This window comes from Ornithorhynchus anatinus, chromosome 10, assembly GCF_004115215.2.
Source record: "Ornithorhynchus anatinus isolate Pmale09 chromosome 10, mOrnAna1.pri.v4, whole genome shotgun sequence".
NCBI classification, from domain to species: Eukaryota; Metazoa; Chordata; class Mammalia; order Monotremata; family Ornithorhynchidae; genus Ornithorhynchus; species Ornithorhynchus anatinus.
Window position 1 is genome coordinate 56400325 of NC_041737.1, and position 12684 is coordinate 56413008.

Consider the following 12684-nt stretch of genomic DNA (forward strand, 5'->3'; position numbering starts at 1 on the left):
AGACAGGCAGTCCCCTCACCGCCCCCCGCCACCCCACCGAAGGGCAAGGACTGTGTTCCTCCTCCCTCTGCCTCTCCACCAGCGCCTGCACAGTGTGTGCATATCTTATATCACTCAATGGTATTTATTGAGCGCTTATTGTGACCCCTACAACAGATAGGCAGCCGTCCAGCAATGCTTCATTCATTCAGTCAGTCAGTCAGTCAGTCAGTCAGTTAGTCAGTCAGTTAGTCGTATTTATTGAGTGCTTACTGTGCACTGTGCTAAGCGCTTGGAGAGTCCAATACACAACAATAAACAGGACAGATTCCCTGCCCACGACGATGTTTACCAGTCTGAGGGGGAGACAGACATTAATATAAATAAAGAATTTATTTATCATTATTACATCTGATGTCCATACTGTAAACTTATTTAGTTATTTAGTGTCGGTCTCCCCATCTAGGCTGTAAGTTCGTTCTGGGGCAGGGAATGGGCCTTTTTTTGGTTCTACTGTACTTTCCCCAGCGCTTTGTCACCACAGTAACTGCTCGATCGAACGAAAGAATGAATGAAAAAGGGCAGGACCGTTGTCTCCTCCTCAGCCCTGCGACCCTCTCCTCAGAGGCTTGGCCCAAAAGGGTTCCCCGACCCCCTCCACCCCCCCAAACCGAGGGTTAGAAGGGTGCTTGGCACATAGTAAGCACCTTAAAAAATAGTGGCTTGGGAGCTAGAGGACGTGGGTTCTAATCCCGGCTCCACTACTTGTCTGCTATGTGACCTTGGGCAAGTCACTTAACTTCTCTGTGCCTCAGTGACCTCATCTGTAAAATGGGAATTAAAAGAGTGAGCCCCACGGGGAACAACCCGATCACGCTGCGTCTTCCCCAGGGCTTAGAACAGTTCTTGGCACATAGTAAGCGCTTATCGAACACCATGATTATCATTATTATTAAAGGCCGTTATTATTTTATTATTATTCCCCTTTCCTGTGCGAAAGCAGAAGTTTCCGGGGGTTCTGGGTGTGTCCTGGCAAGCAGGTAAGGAGCCACCGAAGCCCCGTAGGCCTCACCCCACCCTCCAGCCCAGGCTGTAAACTGATCTCTCCCGGGCCCAGGGCCCATTCCAGCTTCTAACTGATAAATAGAGCCGCCAGACGCATGCGGAGGCCACTCTCACAAAGGACCCTGCACCATCGACCTGCACCGAGCCGACCCTCGCCATGGCCATGCACTTCAGCTCCCGCTCCGCCGTCCCGCCCGGCCGGGTGAGCTTCACCCGGGTCAGCTCGGTGGGCTCCACCAGGAGCACGGGGGGCTTCGGCAGCAGCAGCCTGTACAACCTGGGGGCCGGCGGTGGACGGAAAGTCAGCTCGGCCGGGCGCTACTACGGGGTCGCGGGCTCCGCCGGCTTCGGGCCCGGGGCCGGCATCCAGGAGGTGAGCATCAACCCGAGCCTGCTGGCCCCCCTGAACTTGGAGATCGACCCCCAGCACCAGAAGGTGCGGAAGGAGGAGCGGGAGCAGATCAAGGTCCTCAACAACAAATTCGCCTCCTTCATCGACAAGGTGAGCAGGGCCCCCTCCTCCAGCGACCCCGTCTCCCCTCGCCCAGCTTTCTGCCACTCCGGGATCCCCCAGCCTCACCTCGCCCACTTTAGGCCCCCTAGTCTGATCGGGTCCCCTTTCTCTGGGTCTGTCGTGGCCGCCTGCGGGTGCTTGGTGGCCCTTCTCTTCCGGGGTTCCCTGCTACCCCCTCCCCCTGCACACCCCCCACCTCAGACCTCCACCCCAAGCCCCCAGGAGGTCGGTTTCCCGGCCACAAGGCCTGAGTACGACCAACAGGGCTGATCCGTGAATCGTGGCGAGACGAGGGGGCTCTGATCCATCAATAAATCAATCATTTGCATTTTTGAGTGCTTACTGCGTGCACGACACTGTACTGAGCGCTTGGGAGAGGGCAAACAATGATAGAACGGACACATTCCCCACCCACATTGAGGTTACAGTCTAGACGGAGAGATAGACATTAATAGACAAAAATAAATTGCGGTTACGTACATAAGTGCTGCGAGCGCCCCTTTTGCGTGGCACACGTCAGTCCAGAGACCCTGTCTCACGGGGACCCCTTCACTGAAGGTCCTGAAAATCCCCCCCTTTCAGACTGGACCGGGCCCCTTCTGGATCCATAATCACGTGTTGGGTCTGGAATGTGTCTACCGACTCCGTTTTATTGTCCTCTCCCAAGCACTTAATACAGTGCTCTAAACACAGTAAGCGCTCAGTAATAACGATTGATCGAGGGACCCCAGTGCCATACTGAGCCCTGGGGAGAGACCCCTATGGTCAATAGGCCTGGACCGTCGGCACCCCCTGATGGTCAGCTCGACCTCTGGACTGTAAGCTCATCCTCTAGACTGTAAACTCATCGTCGTGGGCAGGGAACGTGTCTGTTTATTGTTCAATTCGCACTCTCCCAAGCACTTAGTACAGTGCTCTGCACACAGTAAGCATTCAATAAATGCAACTGAATGAAAGATGATTGAATAAGTCAGTGGGTCAATTGTATTTATCGAGCGCTTATTGTGTGCGGAGCACTGTCCTAAGGGCTTGGGAGAGAACAGATCAACAGAATACAGTGCTCCGCACACAGTAAGCGCTCAATAAATGCGGTTGAATGAAAGATGATTAAGTCAGTGGGTCAGTTGTATTTATTGAGTGCTTACAGTGTGCGGAGCACTGTACTAAGTGCTTGGGAGAGTACAAAGAACAACAGAACAGACATATTCCCTGCCCCAAACGTACTTCTCCAACCAGGGATCCTCAGGTCATCCAGGCCCAGCACCCATCTGATCCTCCCACTCCCCTGTGCCCCTCCAGGTGCGGTTCCTGGAGCAGCAGAATAAGATGCTGGAGACCAAGTGGAGTCTGCTTCAGGAACAGAAGTCAGGCAAGAGCAGCAACATCCCCACCCTGTTCGAGAGCTACATTAATTCACTCAGGCACCAGCTGGACGGGCTCCTGAGTGACCAGGGCCGCCTGGAGGGCGAGCTGAAGAGCATGCAGGACCTGGTGGAGGATTTCAAGAACAAGTAAATGGGCAGCGACCGGACCCCCCCACCGAGGGCGTGGCGGTGGCCGGAGGCCAGATGTCCGCGTGGCAGAGCCCGGGTGGGGTGGTGGTAGCTTTAAGGGTGAGGGAGCCTTAAAGGAAAACCTGATCTGCCTCTGCCCCGATGCCCCAAGCCACGGGGTCACACCAACCCTCCGTCTCTGGAGGCCTGGTAGGGAGGCTGAGGCAGAGGCTTGGGAATCCCAGGAGGAGAGAAGCCAAGGCGAGGTTTTGGAGCAGGGGTGGGGACGGAAGTACGTGACTGGAGCAGAGGCCAGGAGACAGATGGAAAGAAGGGAGATCTTAAACACCTCGTGTCCCTGGGAGAGCGGGATTGGAAGGGGGAAGATAAAATCCCCAGAGAATGTGGATGACCAGCACATCTCCTTAATCCCCGCTCCCCGCCTATGTGTCATTGGCCACTGATCATTAGGACTGGTTCACGCTGACCTTTGGGGTTCAAAATTCAAAGGCTCCAGGAGCGGGTGTGGAGAGGTACCTTTTTGATCTCTTGAACCCAGTGACAGCTTTGCTGGCCCTAGACCACGATGGTGTGCGGGGAGGGGAGTGGGGAGTCATCTGGGGGGCCATGCCTCCCCTTTCCCCCCCCCCCCCGCCACCCCAGGAAGTGGGAGAGGAGAAGGAGCTGGATGCTGGTGCCTGGAAGCGGGGACTGAGTAAACAGGGCGTGATGGGCGGAGCAGCCGGGAGACCAGACCTGTATCCTGGGGCTTGGGAGTGGGGACAGGTGCAGGAGAGGCAACAGGTGTAGGAGAAGGAGAGAACCAGTTGAGGGCTGGGGGTGGGGTGTGGAGCCATTATTATACCTGGGACCTGCCCACACAGCAGGGTAGGTGGGGGCAAATCATCATTCATTCAGTCGAATGAATTGAACGCTTACTGTGTGCAGAATACTGTACTAAGCACTTGGGAGAGTACAGTATAACAATACAATAGACACGTTTATTTATTAATCATATTTATTGAGTGCTTACTGTGTGCAAAACGCCGTACTAAGTGCTTGGGAGAGTACAGTATAGCGTCAGGCACATTCCCTGCCCACGACGAGCTTCCAGTCTAGAGGGGGGAGACAGATATTAATACAAATAAATTACAGAGAAGTACAGAGAGGGGGTGGGGGAGGGCAGAGGGGCAGGGGCTGGGATTGGCTGGGAGGAAGTACATGGCTACTTCCCCTGCAATCTGCACGCCTTACTCACCCACCGCCACACCTTGCCCACCCTCTGACCAAATCCTGCCCACACCCTTTCTCCTGGACTTCCTTCTGTGCCCTCACCTGACATTAAGAAGTGATTTGGGGGTGGGGGTCAGCCAGGGTGGGGGTGGGGGACGAGGATTCTTGCCCAGTTGTCTCCACCAGCCTTGGGTGAAGACCGGTGAGATCTGGCAGTTCTGGGCAGGAAGACAGAGCCCCTTTGTGCCCAAGCCCGGCACCCGGCCCGAGACACAACGGCCTCTGTCCTGATCTCCACAGAGGATTATCCTAGGATTCCTGAGCCAAGGGGCTCAGGAGGGGAGCCAAGGGGAGGAGGGGTTTAGGAAACAGAGAGGCAGGAGGCAGCCCCAGGGCAGCGAAGCAGGTGGAGCTTCTGGGCTCCTGCTTCAGAACCTGGTTCGATGAGTGAATCTGCACAGGCTCCACCCCCATGTCTCCCTCCTCTCTCCCTCCCGCCTCTTTTCTCTCCTTTGTCTTCTGCTTCCAACTCCTTATAGTTCTCCCTCCGCCTATCCTGGCCCAGAGTCCCAGGAAAAACCCTAAAGAGGAGCCAAAAGGAGAGGCTGAGGGGAAATTGCTTGTAGTCCCGCCGCCTGATTTCTTTGAGACTTTCCTCTCTGGATTCCAGTGTCCTATACCGAGCAGCATGACACAGGGCAGGGGCCTGGAAGTCAGAAGATCATGGGTTCTAATCCTGCCCCGCCACTTGTCTGCTGGGTGACCTTTGGCAAGTCACTATTTCTATGTGCCTCCGTTACCTCGTCTCTAAACCGGGGAATGGGACTGTGAGCCCCACGTGGGGCAGGAACCGTGTCTAGCCCAATTTTCTTGTATCCACCCCAGCGCTTAGTACGGTGCCTGGCACAGAGTAAGTGCTTAACAAATAACGTTACTATAATTATTATTTTCTCTCCCTGCAGGTATGAAGATGAAATCAATAAGCGCACCTCTGCCGAGAATGAGTTTGTGGTCATCAAGAAGGTGAGGGGGTGCTGTGGGGAGCCCTCCCCCTGCCAACTGGGGCACTGTGGGAGTGATCAAAACTGCCCATCCTCTAAGAGAGCGGAGTTGGGAGTCCCAGATTCGAATGGTTCAGCCTCCCTGGGCGTGTTGTGTAACTTGGTGAAAGTTGCTTGCCCTCTCTGACTCTTCCTGTCCTGATATGGCAAACGGTGTGGGGGGGATTTCCCTGCCCTCTCCAAGAACCATGCAGGAAGAGACATGTAGCGGTAATAATGGTACTTATTGAGCGCCTACTGAGTACAGTGCCATGTTTTAAGTGCTTGGAAGATACAACAAAGCCCCAAGATGTATTCCCTTTCCACAAGGAACTTTTATATGCACACATGCACAGAGTTGAGGTATTTATGAAGTGTTTACCACGTGCTAAGCTTTGGCATGGATTCAGATAATCAGCTCGCCACAGACTGAGCCCTGGGCAGGATGGGATTTAAAAGGGTGGGGAGAGAAGGTATGGTATTCCCATTTTACAGATGAGGAAACTGAGGCCCAGAGAGACGAAATGACTTGGCCCATACAGCAGGGCAGGGATAGAGCCAGGGCTAGAGCCAGGGTCTCTTGACTTCCGGTCCCATGCTCTTTCCATTCGATAACACTGCCTCCAAGTTGTCACTGGAGGATTGGTGGCTTTGTTATCACTGGGGATGGAGTGTAGCCTAAAGCTGCCGTCTCTACTCTCCCCTCCTTCCTCAATCAGTCAATCAATCAATCAATAATAGCACTTACTATGTGCAGAACACTGAACTAAAGAGTTGGGAGAGTACAATACAACAGAGTTGGCAGACACAATCCCCGCCCAAAGTGAGCTTACAGTCTAGAAGGGGGGACAGACATCAATATAAATGAGTAATTCGGAAGTCACAGTTTAAAAATATGAATGTAAGTCCTTCAGGGTTGAAAATGGGGTGAATATCAAATGCTTAAAGGTCACAGATCCGCATGCACCAAGAGGGGTGGACTAATAATAACTGTGATATTAAGTTGTTACTAGTGCCGAGCACTGTACTAAGCGCTGGTGTAGATACACGATAATCAGGTTGGACCCCATCCCCATCCCAAAGTGGGCTCACAGCCTAAGTAGAAGGAAGAATAGATATTGACTCTCCATTTTACAGGCTAGAAAACTGAGGTACAGAAAAGTTAAGTGACTTGCACAAGGTCATACAGTAGGCAGCCCACCGGTCCCCAGACCGATGTCTGGGTCTCCCCTGGCTAGTCCTACTGGAGTTTCTCCGTTCTCCCGGGGACAGAGTAGGGGAAGAGCGCTACAGGTCGGGGGGCCCTGACCTCTGTCTCTTCACCCCCACAGGACGTGGACAACGCCTATATGAACAAGGTGGAGCTGGAGGCCCAGGTGGACTCCCTGACTGATGAGATCAAGTTCCTACGTTCCCTCTATGAGCTGGTGAGAGCCGGCCGGAAACGGGCAAGAGACAGAGCCGATCTGGAACGGGGGCAGGCGATGGAGCCAGCCAGGAACAGAGATAGGCAATAGAGCTGGCTAGTAGGCCCAGGCATTTGCCTCGAGTCGGGGAGGCCCTTGATCAGGAGTGTGGAGGGACGGAGGAGGCGGTAGCCAGATGCGACTGCAGGCTGGGAGATCTGGGGAGGAGAAGAGGGGTCTGCCGAGGGAGGGGGCCTGATCCAGGTCTTCCTCTGCACCCCAGGAGCTGAATGAGCTGCAGGCCCAGATCTCGGACACGTCGGTGGTGCTGTCCATGGACAACAACCGCAGCCTGGACCTGGACGGCATCATCGCCGACGTCAAGGCCCAGTACGAGGAGATTGCCCAGCGCAGTCGGGCCGAGGCCGAGACCATGTACCAGATCAAGGTGGGCGACAGCGCGCACACATACGTTTGTGTGGGTGCGTGTGTGGGTGTGAGAATCCAGGTCATCTTGTCCATCCCCCTGCCTCCACAATGGGGACCACCAATCCCATTTTCCCAGGTCCTGGTACTCTTCCCCACCCTCGGGAGAGTTAGAAAATGTGTTGGTTCCAATCAGTCAGTTTATTTATTGAGCACCCACCACCGTCCTCAGAATAGTTTGTGAAGGTGACAGTCCTGCCTACAGTCTTTGTTTCTCCCGGCCAGTCACTGCCTACTCCCATCTCCTTTCTTTTCTGACCCATTTTCCCAGCCTGCCCCTCTGCTCCTCTGAACGGTATTTCCTGATTGGTTTATCAGTTTGTTCCTATAATTTAATGATGGTATTTATTAAATCCAGGCTCTGCACTAAGGTAGAGGTAAGAGAGATCAGACACACACGGAACTCACCGTTTCATGGGGAGGGAGAGCAGGCCACGTCTCCACATTTTATGAGAGGTGGACACTGAAGCCCAGAGTGGTTAAGTGACTTGCCTACAGTCGCACAGCAGGCCCGTGCCGGCACTGGGATTAGAATCAGGGCCTCCCGCTTCCCAGCCCAGTGCTCCTTCCGGTGAGCCCCACTGCCCCACAGTCCGAGTGACCCTGATTTATCGGAGGGTTCAGTCTTCCCTTGGCCCCACCCACCCCCTCTCCAGTTCGAGACCCTGCAGGCTAAGGCTGGAAAACATGGTGAAGACCTGCGTAATACCAAGACTGAGATCAGCGAGATGACCCGCAACATCCAGAGGCTGCAATCCGAGATAGACAACATCAAGGGCCAGGTAAGGCCGGTGGGGTGGGCAGGGGCGGAACCAGGGGACAGAGACGGGAGCCGTTCACTCTGTCTGGAGATTCGCAGGGGCGAGAGAGCAGGAGACACTAGACTGTAAGCTCACCGTGGACAGGCAACGTGTCTTCCAAGTCTGTTTCTTTGTACTCTCCCAAGTGTTTAGTACAGTGCTCTGCGCACAGTAAACACTCAATACCACAGATTGATCTACAATCCCTTGGGTCTAGAGCCGACCCCTTGACAACCCCCGTGAGGAGCTCCCAGCTTGTCTGGGATTTTTTGGTTGCAAAATGAAGTAGGAGAGGTAATGTAGTGTGGGGGGCAAGAGGAAGAGGAGGGAGAGTAAGTCTGGAGAAGGAAGTATGGGCTGTGAGGGGACACAGGTGGGTGCATGAGAGGCTTATCCCTGGGTCCTCCACCCCGTAGCGTGCCAAGCTGGAGGCCGCCATCGCTGAGGCGGAAGAGCGCGGGGAGCTGGCGCTCAAGGACGCCCGGGCGAAGCAGGATGAGCTGGAAGCTGCCCTGCAGAAGGCCAAGCAGGACATGGCCCGCCAGCTGCGCGAGTATCAGGAGCTGCTGAGCATCAAGCTGGCTCTGGACATCGAAATCGCCACCTACCGGAAGCTGCTGGAGGGCGAGGAGAGCAGGTGGGTGAAGGGGAGCGGTGACCACTGGGGTTCCAGATCCAAATGGATGACCCGGAGTCGGGAGCTTGGTGAAGACAGTACCCCCCAGCTCCCGAGAGAGCCCAGAGGACGGGGGCCGGGAGAGAGTTTACATCTCCTGTACCCCCCAACCTGCAGACTGGGTCTCTGCGGGCCAACGATCCAGGTTGAGGGATCCCCCAAATGCCCTCCGTGGGGCAGCCGCCCCTACCTGCAGGCCCCAGAGGCATCTTGGGCTCAATGGGGAAGTGACATTTGATAAGGACACTGTCCAGTGTCCAGCCCCCTCCTCTAGGGTGAATGGTGGGGGGAGGAGTTCCCAAATATCCCCCCAGTTGGGGGTTCCCAAAACTCAGCGGAGAGCTGGCAAAGTTGGGGTTCACAACAGGGCTGGGAGGAGTCACTCTGCCCAACCTGCTGCCTCCGGGCCCGAAATGTAGCCATTTGCTTCCCTGCCACCTCCTTCTCTCCCTTCTGCAAGCTGAGCCCTCCCAGATCCCGTGACCTTTCTCCCGCAACCTTTGTTCTCCATTAAGTGGGGTGAGGGGTTTGGGGGGACGGCAAAATCTCTCTCTGCCCGGGGCCAGAGGCTTGTTTGCAATGGGAAATGACTCAGAGGTGGCTGCTTCCCATGAACATTTTATCTCCCGGTGGTATCAGCCTGCTCCGTGCTCTGCTCCACTCCCGCTAGTCCCTGGCTCCAGGCCAGGAGCTCCTCCCCAATCCTCCCCCTCCCATCCCGGCCCCGTCACCCCCTCGAAGCCGTTTCCACCCTCACATGGCTGCTTCTCTTCCAGGCTGGCCGGCGATGGCATCGGTTCTGTGAACGTCGGTAAGTCCCACGGGTTCTAAGATTCTTCTGCTTTAGAACCCCGCCGTTCGGAGTCTGGATGTGGTCCGTGCTCCAAGGGAAGCCCCAGAACCATCCATTCTCCATTACCCCCGGTGGGGCCGGGGGCAGGGATAGGGAGAGCATGGATAATTGAAAAGTGCGGATCCTCCACAACTTCCTTTGGTTGCTTAGCCTCCAATCGCGTTCAGTGGCCCTCCGAAGAGCGGGTTTCCTAGGGGGCTCCTTCCTATTCACTACCTCTTGCGGGGTTCCTGCTTTAAGGGGTTAGGGCTCTCCTGACTCAGTGGCCCAGAACCATCCGGCTTCCCCAAGGGGGCTTAGAAGATGTCCAGCCCCCGGCCCGCTGATCAGGCTTGTGGACAGTGAGTCAGCGCGAAGCAGCCCAACTAGTTCCACGGGTTGTCTCTGGGTCTCCCAGACAGGAGACTGGGCCAGAGCTCACAACCCCCACCCCAACCGCCCTCCGAGGACACACCAGGGAGAAAGTGGGGGTGCAGGGGAGTCTGGGATAGGTGACCGATTGCCGGGGAGCGAGGGGGTGGGCCTTAGAGTGATCTCCGTGGGTAGGGGGACCCGAGAAGGGGAAGGAGGAGGGAGGTTTTGCTACCAGGGCTTGCAACGATCTGTCCTCAGAGCCCTCTGCATCCTCCAAACCGCGATCCCCCAGTCCTCGGATCTCCCCCGTCCCTCCTCTCTTCCACCCCACACCTCCCGGTCCCAGATTCTTCGCCTTGAACCTTGCCCCTCCGGCGCCCCTGTGGCCTCCAACCCATTTTAGGACACTGTGTCTAACAGGGAAGCCTGGATCCACTAGGGCGCGGAGGCAGGGGGCCAGACAAAATGACCCCATAGCCTCACGTCCTGCTGCTCCTTGGGAGGAACGCTGACGCTCCCTCTTGTCTCCCCAGCCATGGTCAACAACTCCAGGAGTTACCGCAGCCAGGGGCAGAACTTGGGCTTCGGGGGCACCATGGGCCTCAACGCCCTCAACTTCGGTGTCAGACCTTCTACTTCCCCAGGGGCCACTGGGGTCAACCAGACCTACTCTTACCAATTCACCACTTCTAGCCAGAAGAGCGACCGCAACTAGGATGGAAACCAGTCCAGCGAGGCGGTGGCGGAGAGAGAAATGGGATTAGGCATGTCCCCAGACCCCCGGACCCTGCCCCTGCCCCCCAGCAGTGACACAGTGGTGAATAAAACTCCTGCATGCCCCCGTCAGCCTAAGCCTCCCCCAACCTATCGTCCATCTCGTCAATGTGATAGAGACCGAGTGAGCTGCAGGTAGACCTGTGAGCTAATAAAGGCGGCTTCTCTTACTGCTGCTGTCTTTACTCTTCACTCAACCAGGGTTCTCGGGGTGGAGGGGAGATGGGGTGGTGTGGGAGGGGTCCACCCCTCCTCCCCGCACCAAAGAACTTTGGTTCATGCCACAGACCTGGGCAGTCCCGGGCACAGTTAGACCCCCCCCGCCAGAAGACCGAGACCTCGTTCGTCCATCCGTGGGTCTAACTGCACTCCCTCTCGCTGCAACTGTTGATTACCATATTGTGCTTCCGTTGGATGACCCCAGAGGTGATAGGGGCTGCTATTAGAGGTCACAGAGGTCAGAAAACCCGCTCTCCCCTTCCGGTCCCTCCGAGACACCTCCTTGCTCCAAACTCAGCAACCCCTCCACGGCTCAGATTGCCGCTCTGTGGCAGAGTGCCCACTGTACCTTGTTGGCAGAGCAGCCCGTGCAGCCCCTGGCACCGCCCCCCTCCCCCCCGCCTGCCCCTTGTGCCAGAGGAATGCGGCTCAGACCGGCCTGTTACCTTTCCCGCTCTTATCTGCTCCTGCCCTGCTCCGGCAGGCTCGGCTCCAGGGTCTGTTCCGGCTCCTGGTCTGGCCTGGGGCCTGGGCACAGGCCTGTCGGCCAGTGGAGAGCGAGACCGGTCCAGCCTGCTGGGGTTTCGGGGAAGGCGTGCCAATTTCCTGTCTAGCTGAAGCCCGGAAGAGACGGGGTCAGTCAGCCAGTCAGTCGTATTTATTGAGCGCTTAGTGTGTGCAGAGCACTAGGGTCTTGGGAGAGTACAACAGAACAGTAATAATAAATAATGGTATTTAAGTGCTTACTATGTGCCAAGCAGTGTACTAAGCGCTGGGGTGGATACAAACAAATCAGGTTGGCTACAGTCCCCGTCCTGAGTGGGACTCACAGTCTTACTCCTCAATTTTCAGATGAGGTGACTGAGGCACAGAGAAGTGAAGTGACTTGTCCAAGGTCACACAGCAGACAAGTGGGAGCTGGGTTAGAATCCCTGACCTTCTGACTCCCATACCTGTGTGCTGCCCACTTTGCTATGCACATTACCTTGTAGAAGCAGCATGGCTCAGTGGAAAGAGCACGGGCTTTGGAGTCAGAGGTCATGGGTTCGAATCCCGGCTCGGCCACTTGTCAGCGTGTGACTTTGGGCAAGTCACTTAACTTCTCGGTGCCTCAGTTACCTCATCTGTAAAATGGGGATTAAGACTGCGAGCCCCACGTGGGACAACCTGATTCCCTCGTGTCTACCCCAGTGCTTAGAACAGTGCTCGGCACATAGTAAGCGCTTAACAAATACCAGCATTATTATTATTATTATTACCTGCCCACAATGAGCTTGAGGATCTAAAGGGTCAGAGAAGGGAGTTAAGATCAGGAGGGGAGAAGAGGTCAAGGGAGGGGTCATTTTCAGGGTCAAAGGCCGGGGCAAGGACAGGACCTGGGTTCATAGGGTCATGGCATAGTTTTCCTAGATGCATAATAATTGTTGCATTTATATAGTGCTTTCTACGGGACAAGCACTGTGGGAGGTACAAGATAATCAGGTCTCACACGGGGTTCACAATCTAACGGGGAGGGACAACAGGTATTGAATCCCCATTTTGCGGATGAGTTGACCGAGGCCCAGAGAAGTGCCAACGTCTTACAGCAGACAAGCGGCAGAGCTGGGATTAGAACCCAGGTCCTCTGACTCCCGGGCCGGGGCTCTTTCCACTTGGCAACACTGCTTCTGTTCCAAGCCTGGAGCAACCTCCCTACTCCTGCCTCCCACCCCACTCCCTTCTGTCCTACCTATGCTAGGATAAGGTGGCCTTCCTTATTCCCTGACTCTTTCCCTGATCCCCCACCCGGCTC

The 12684-nt window shown here is 55.7% G+C and overlaps 1 protein-coding gene across 1 annotated transcript; it reads left to right on the forward strand.

The window, feature by feature from the left end:
• The first annotated feature begins 1109 nt into the window (after window positions 1-1109).
• Window positions 1110-10843, forward strand: KRT7 (keratin 7). The gene is made up of 9 exons (XM_029073197.2): window positions 1110-1546; window positions 2858-3069; window positions 5247-5307; window positions 6656-6751; window positions 7014-7178; window positions 7873-7998; window positions 8433-8653; window positions 9469-9503; window positions 10433-10843. The coding sequence occupies exons 1-9, from the start codon at window positions 1202-1204 to the stop codon at window positions 10612-10614; spliced, it is 1443 nt and encodes a 480-aa protein (XP_028929030.1). The 5' UTR covers window positions 1110-1201; the 3' UTR covers window positions 10615-10843.
• The last annotated feature ends 1841 nt before the right edge of the window (window positions 10844-12684 follow it).

Excerpts from the sequence above, each read along its gene's own strand:
- KRT7 (XM_029073197.2), top strand. The coding sequence starts at position 1,202 with ATGGCCATGCACTTCAGCTCCCGCTCCGCCGTCCCGCCCGGCCGGGTG. Across the intron at positions 1,547-2,857 it reads TCGCCTCCTTCATCGACAAG|GTGCGGTTCCTGGAGCAGCA; the intron begins GTGAGCAGGGCC and ends GTGCCCCTCCAG. Across the intron at positions 9,504-10,432 it reads CATCGGTTCTGTGAACGTCG|CCATGGTCAACAACTCCAGG; the intron begins GTAAGTCCCACG and ends TTGTCTCCCCAG.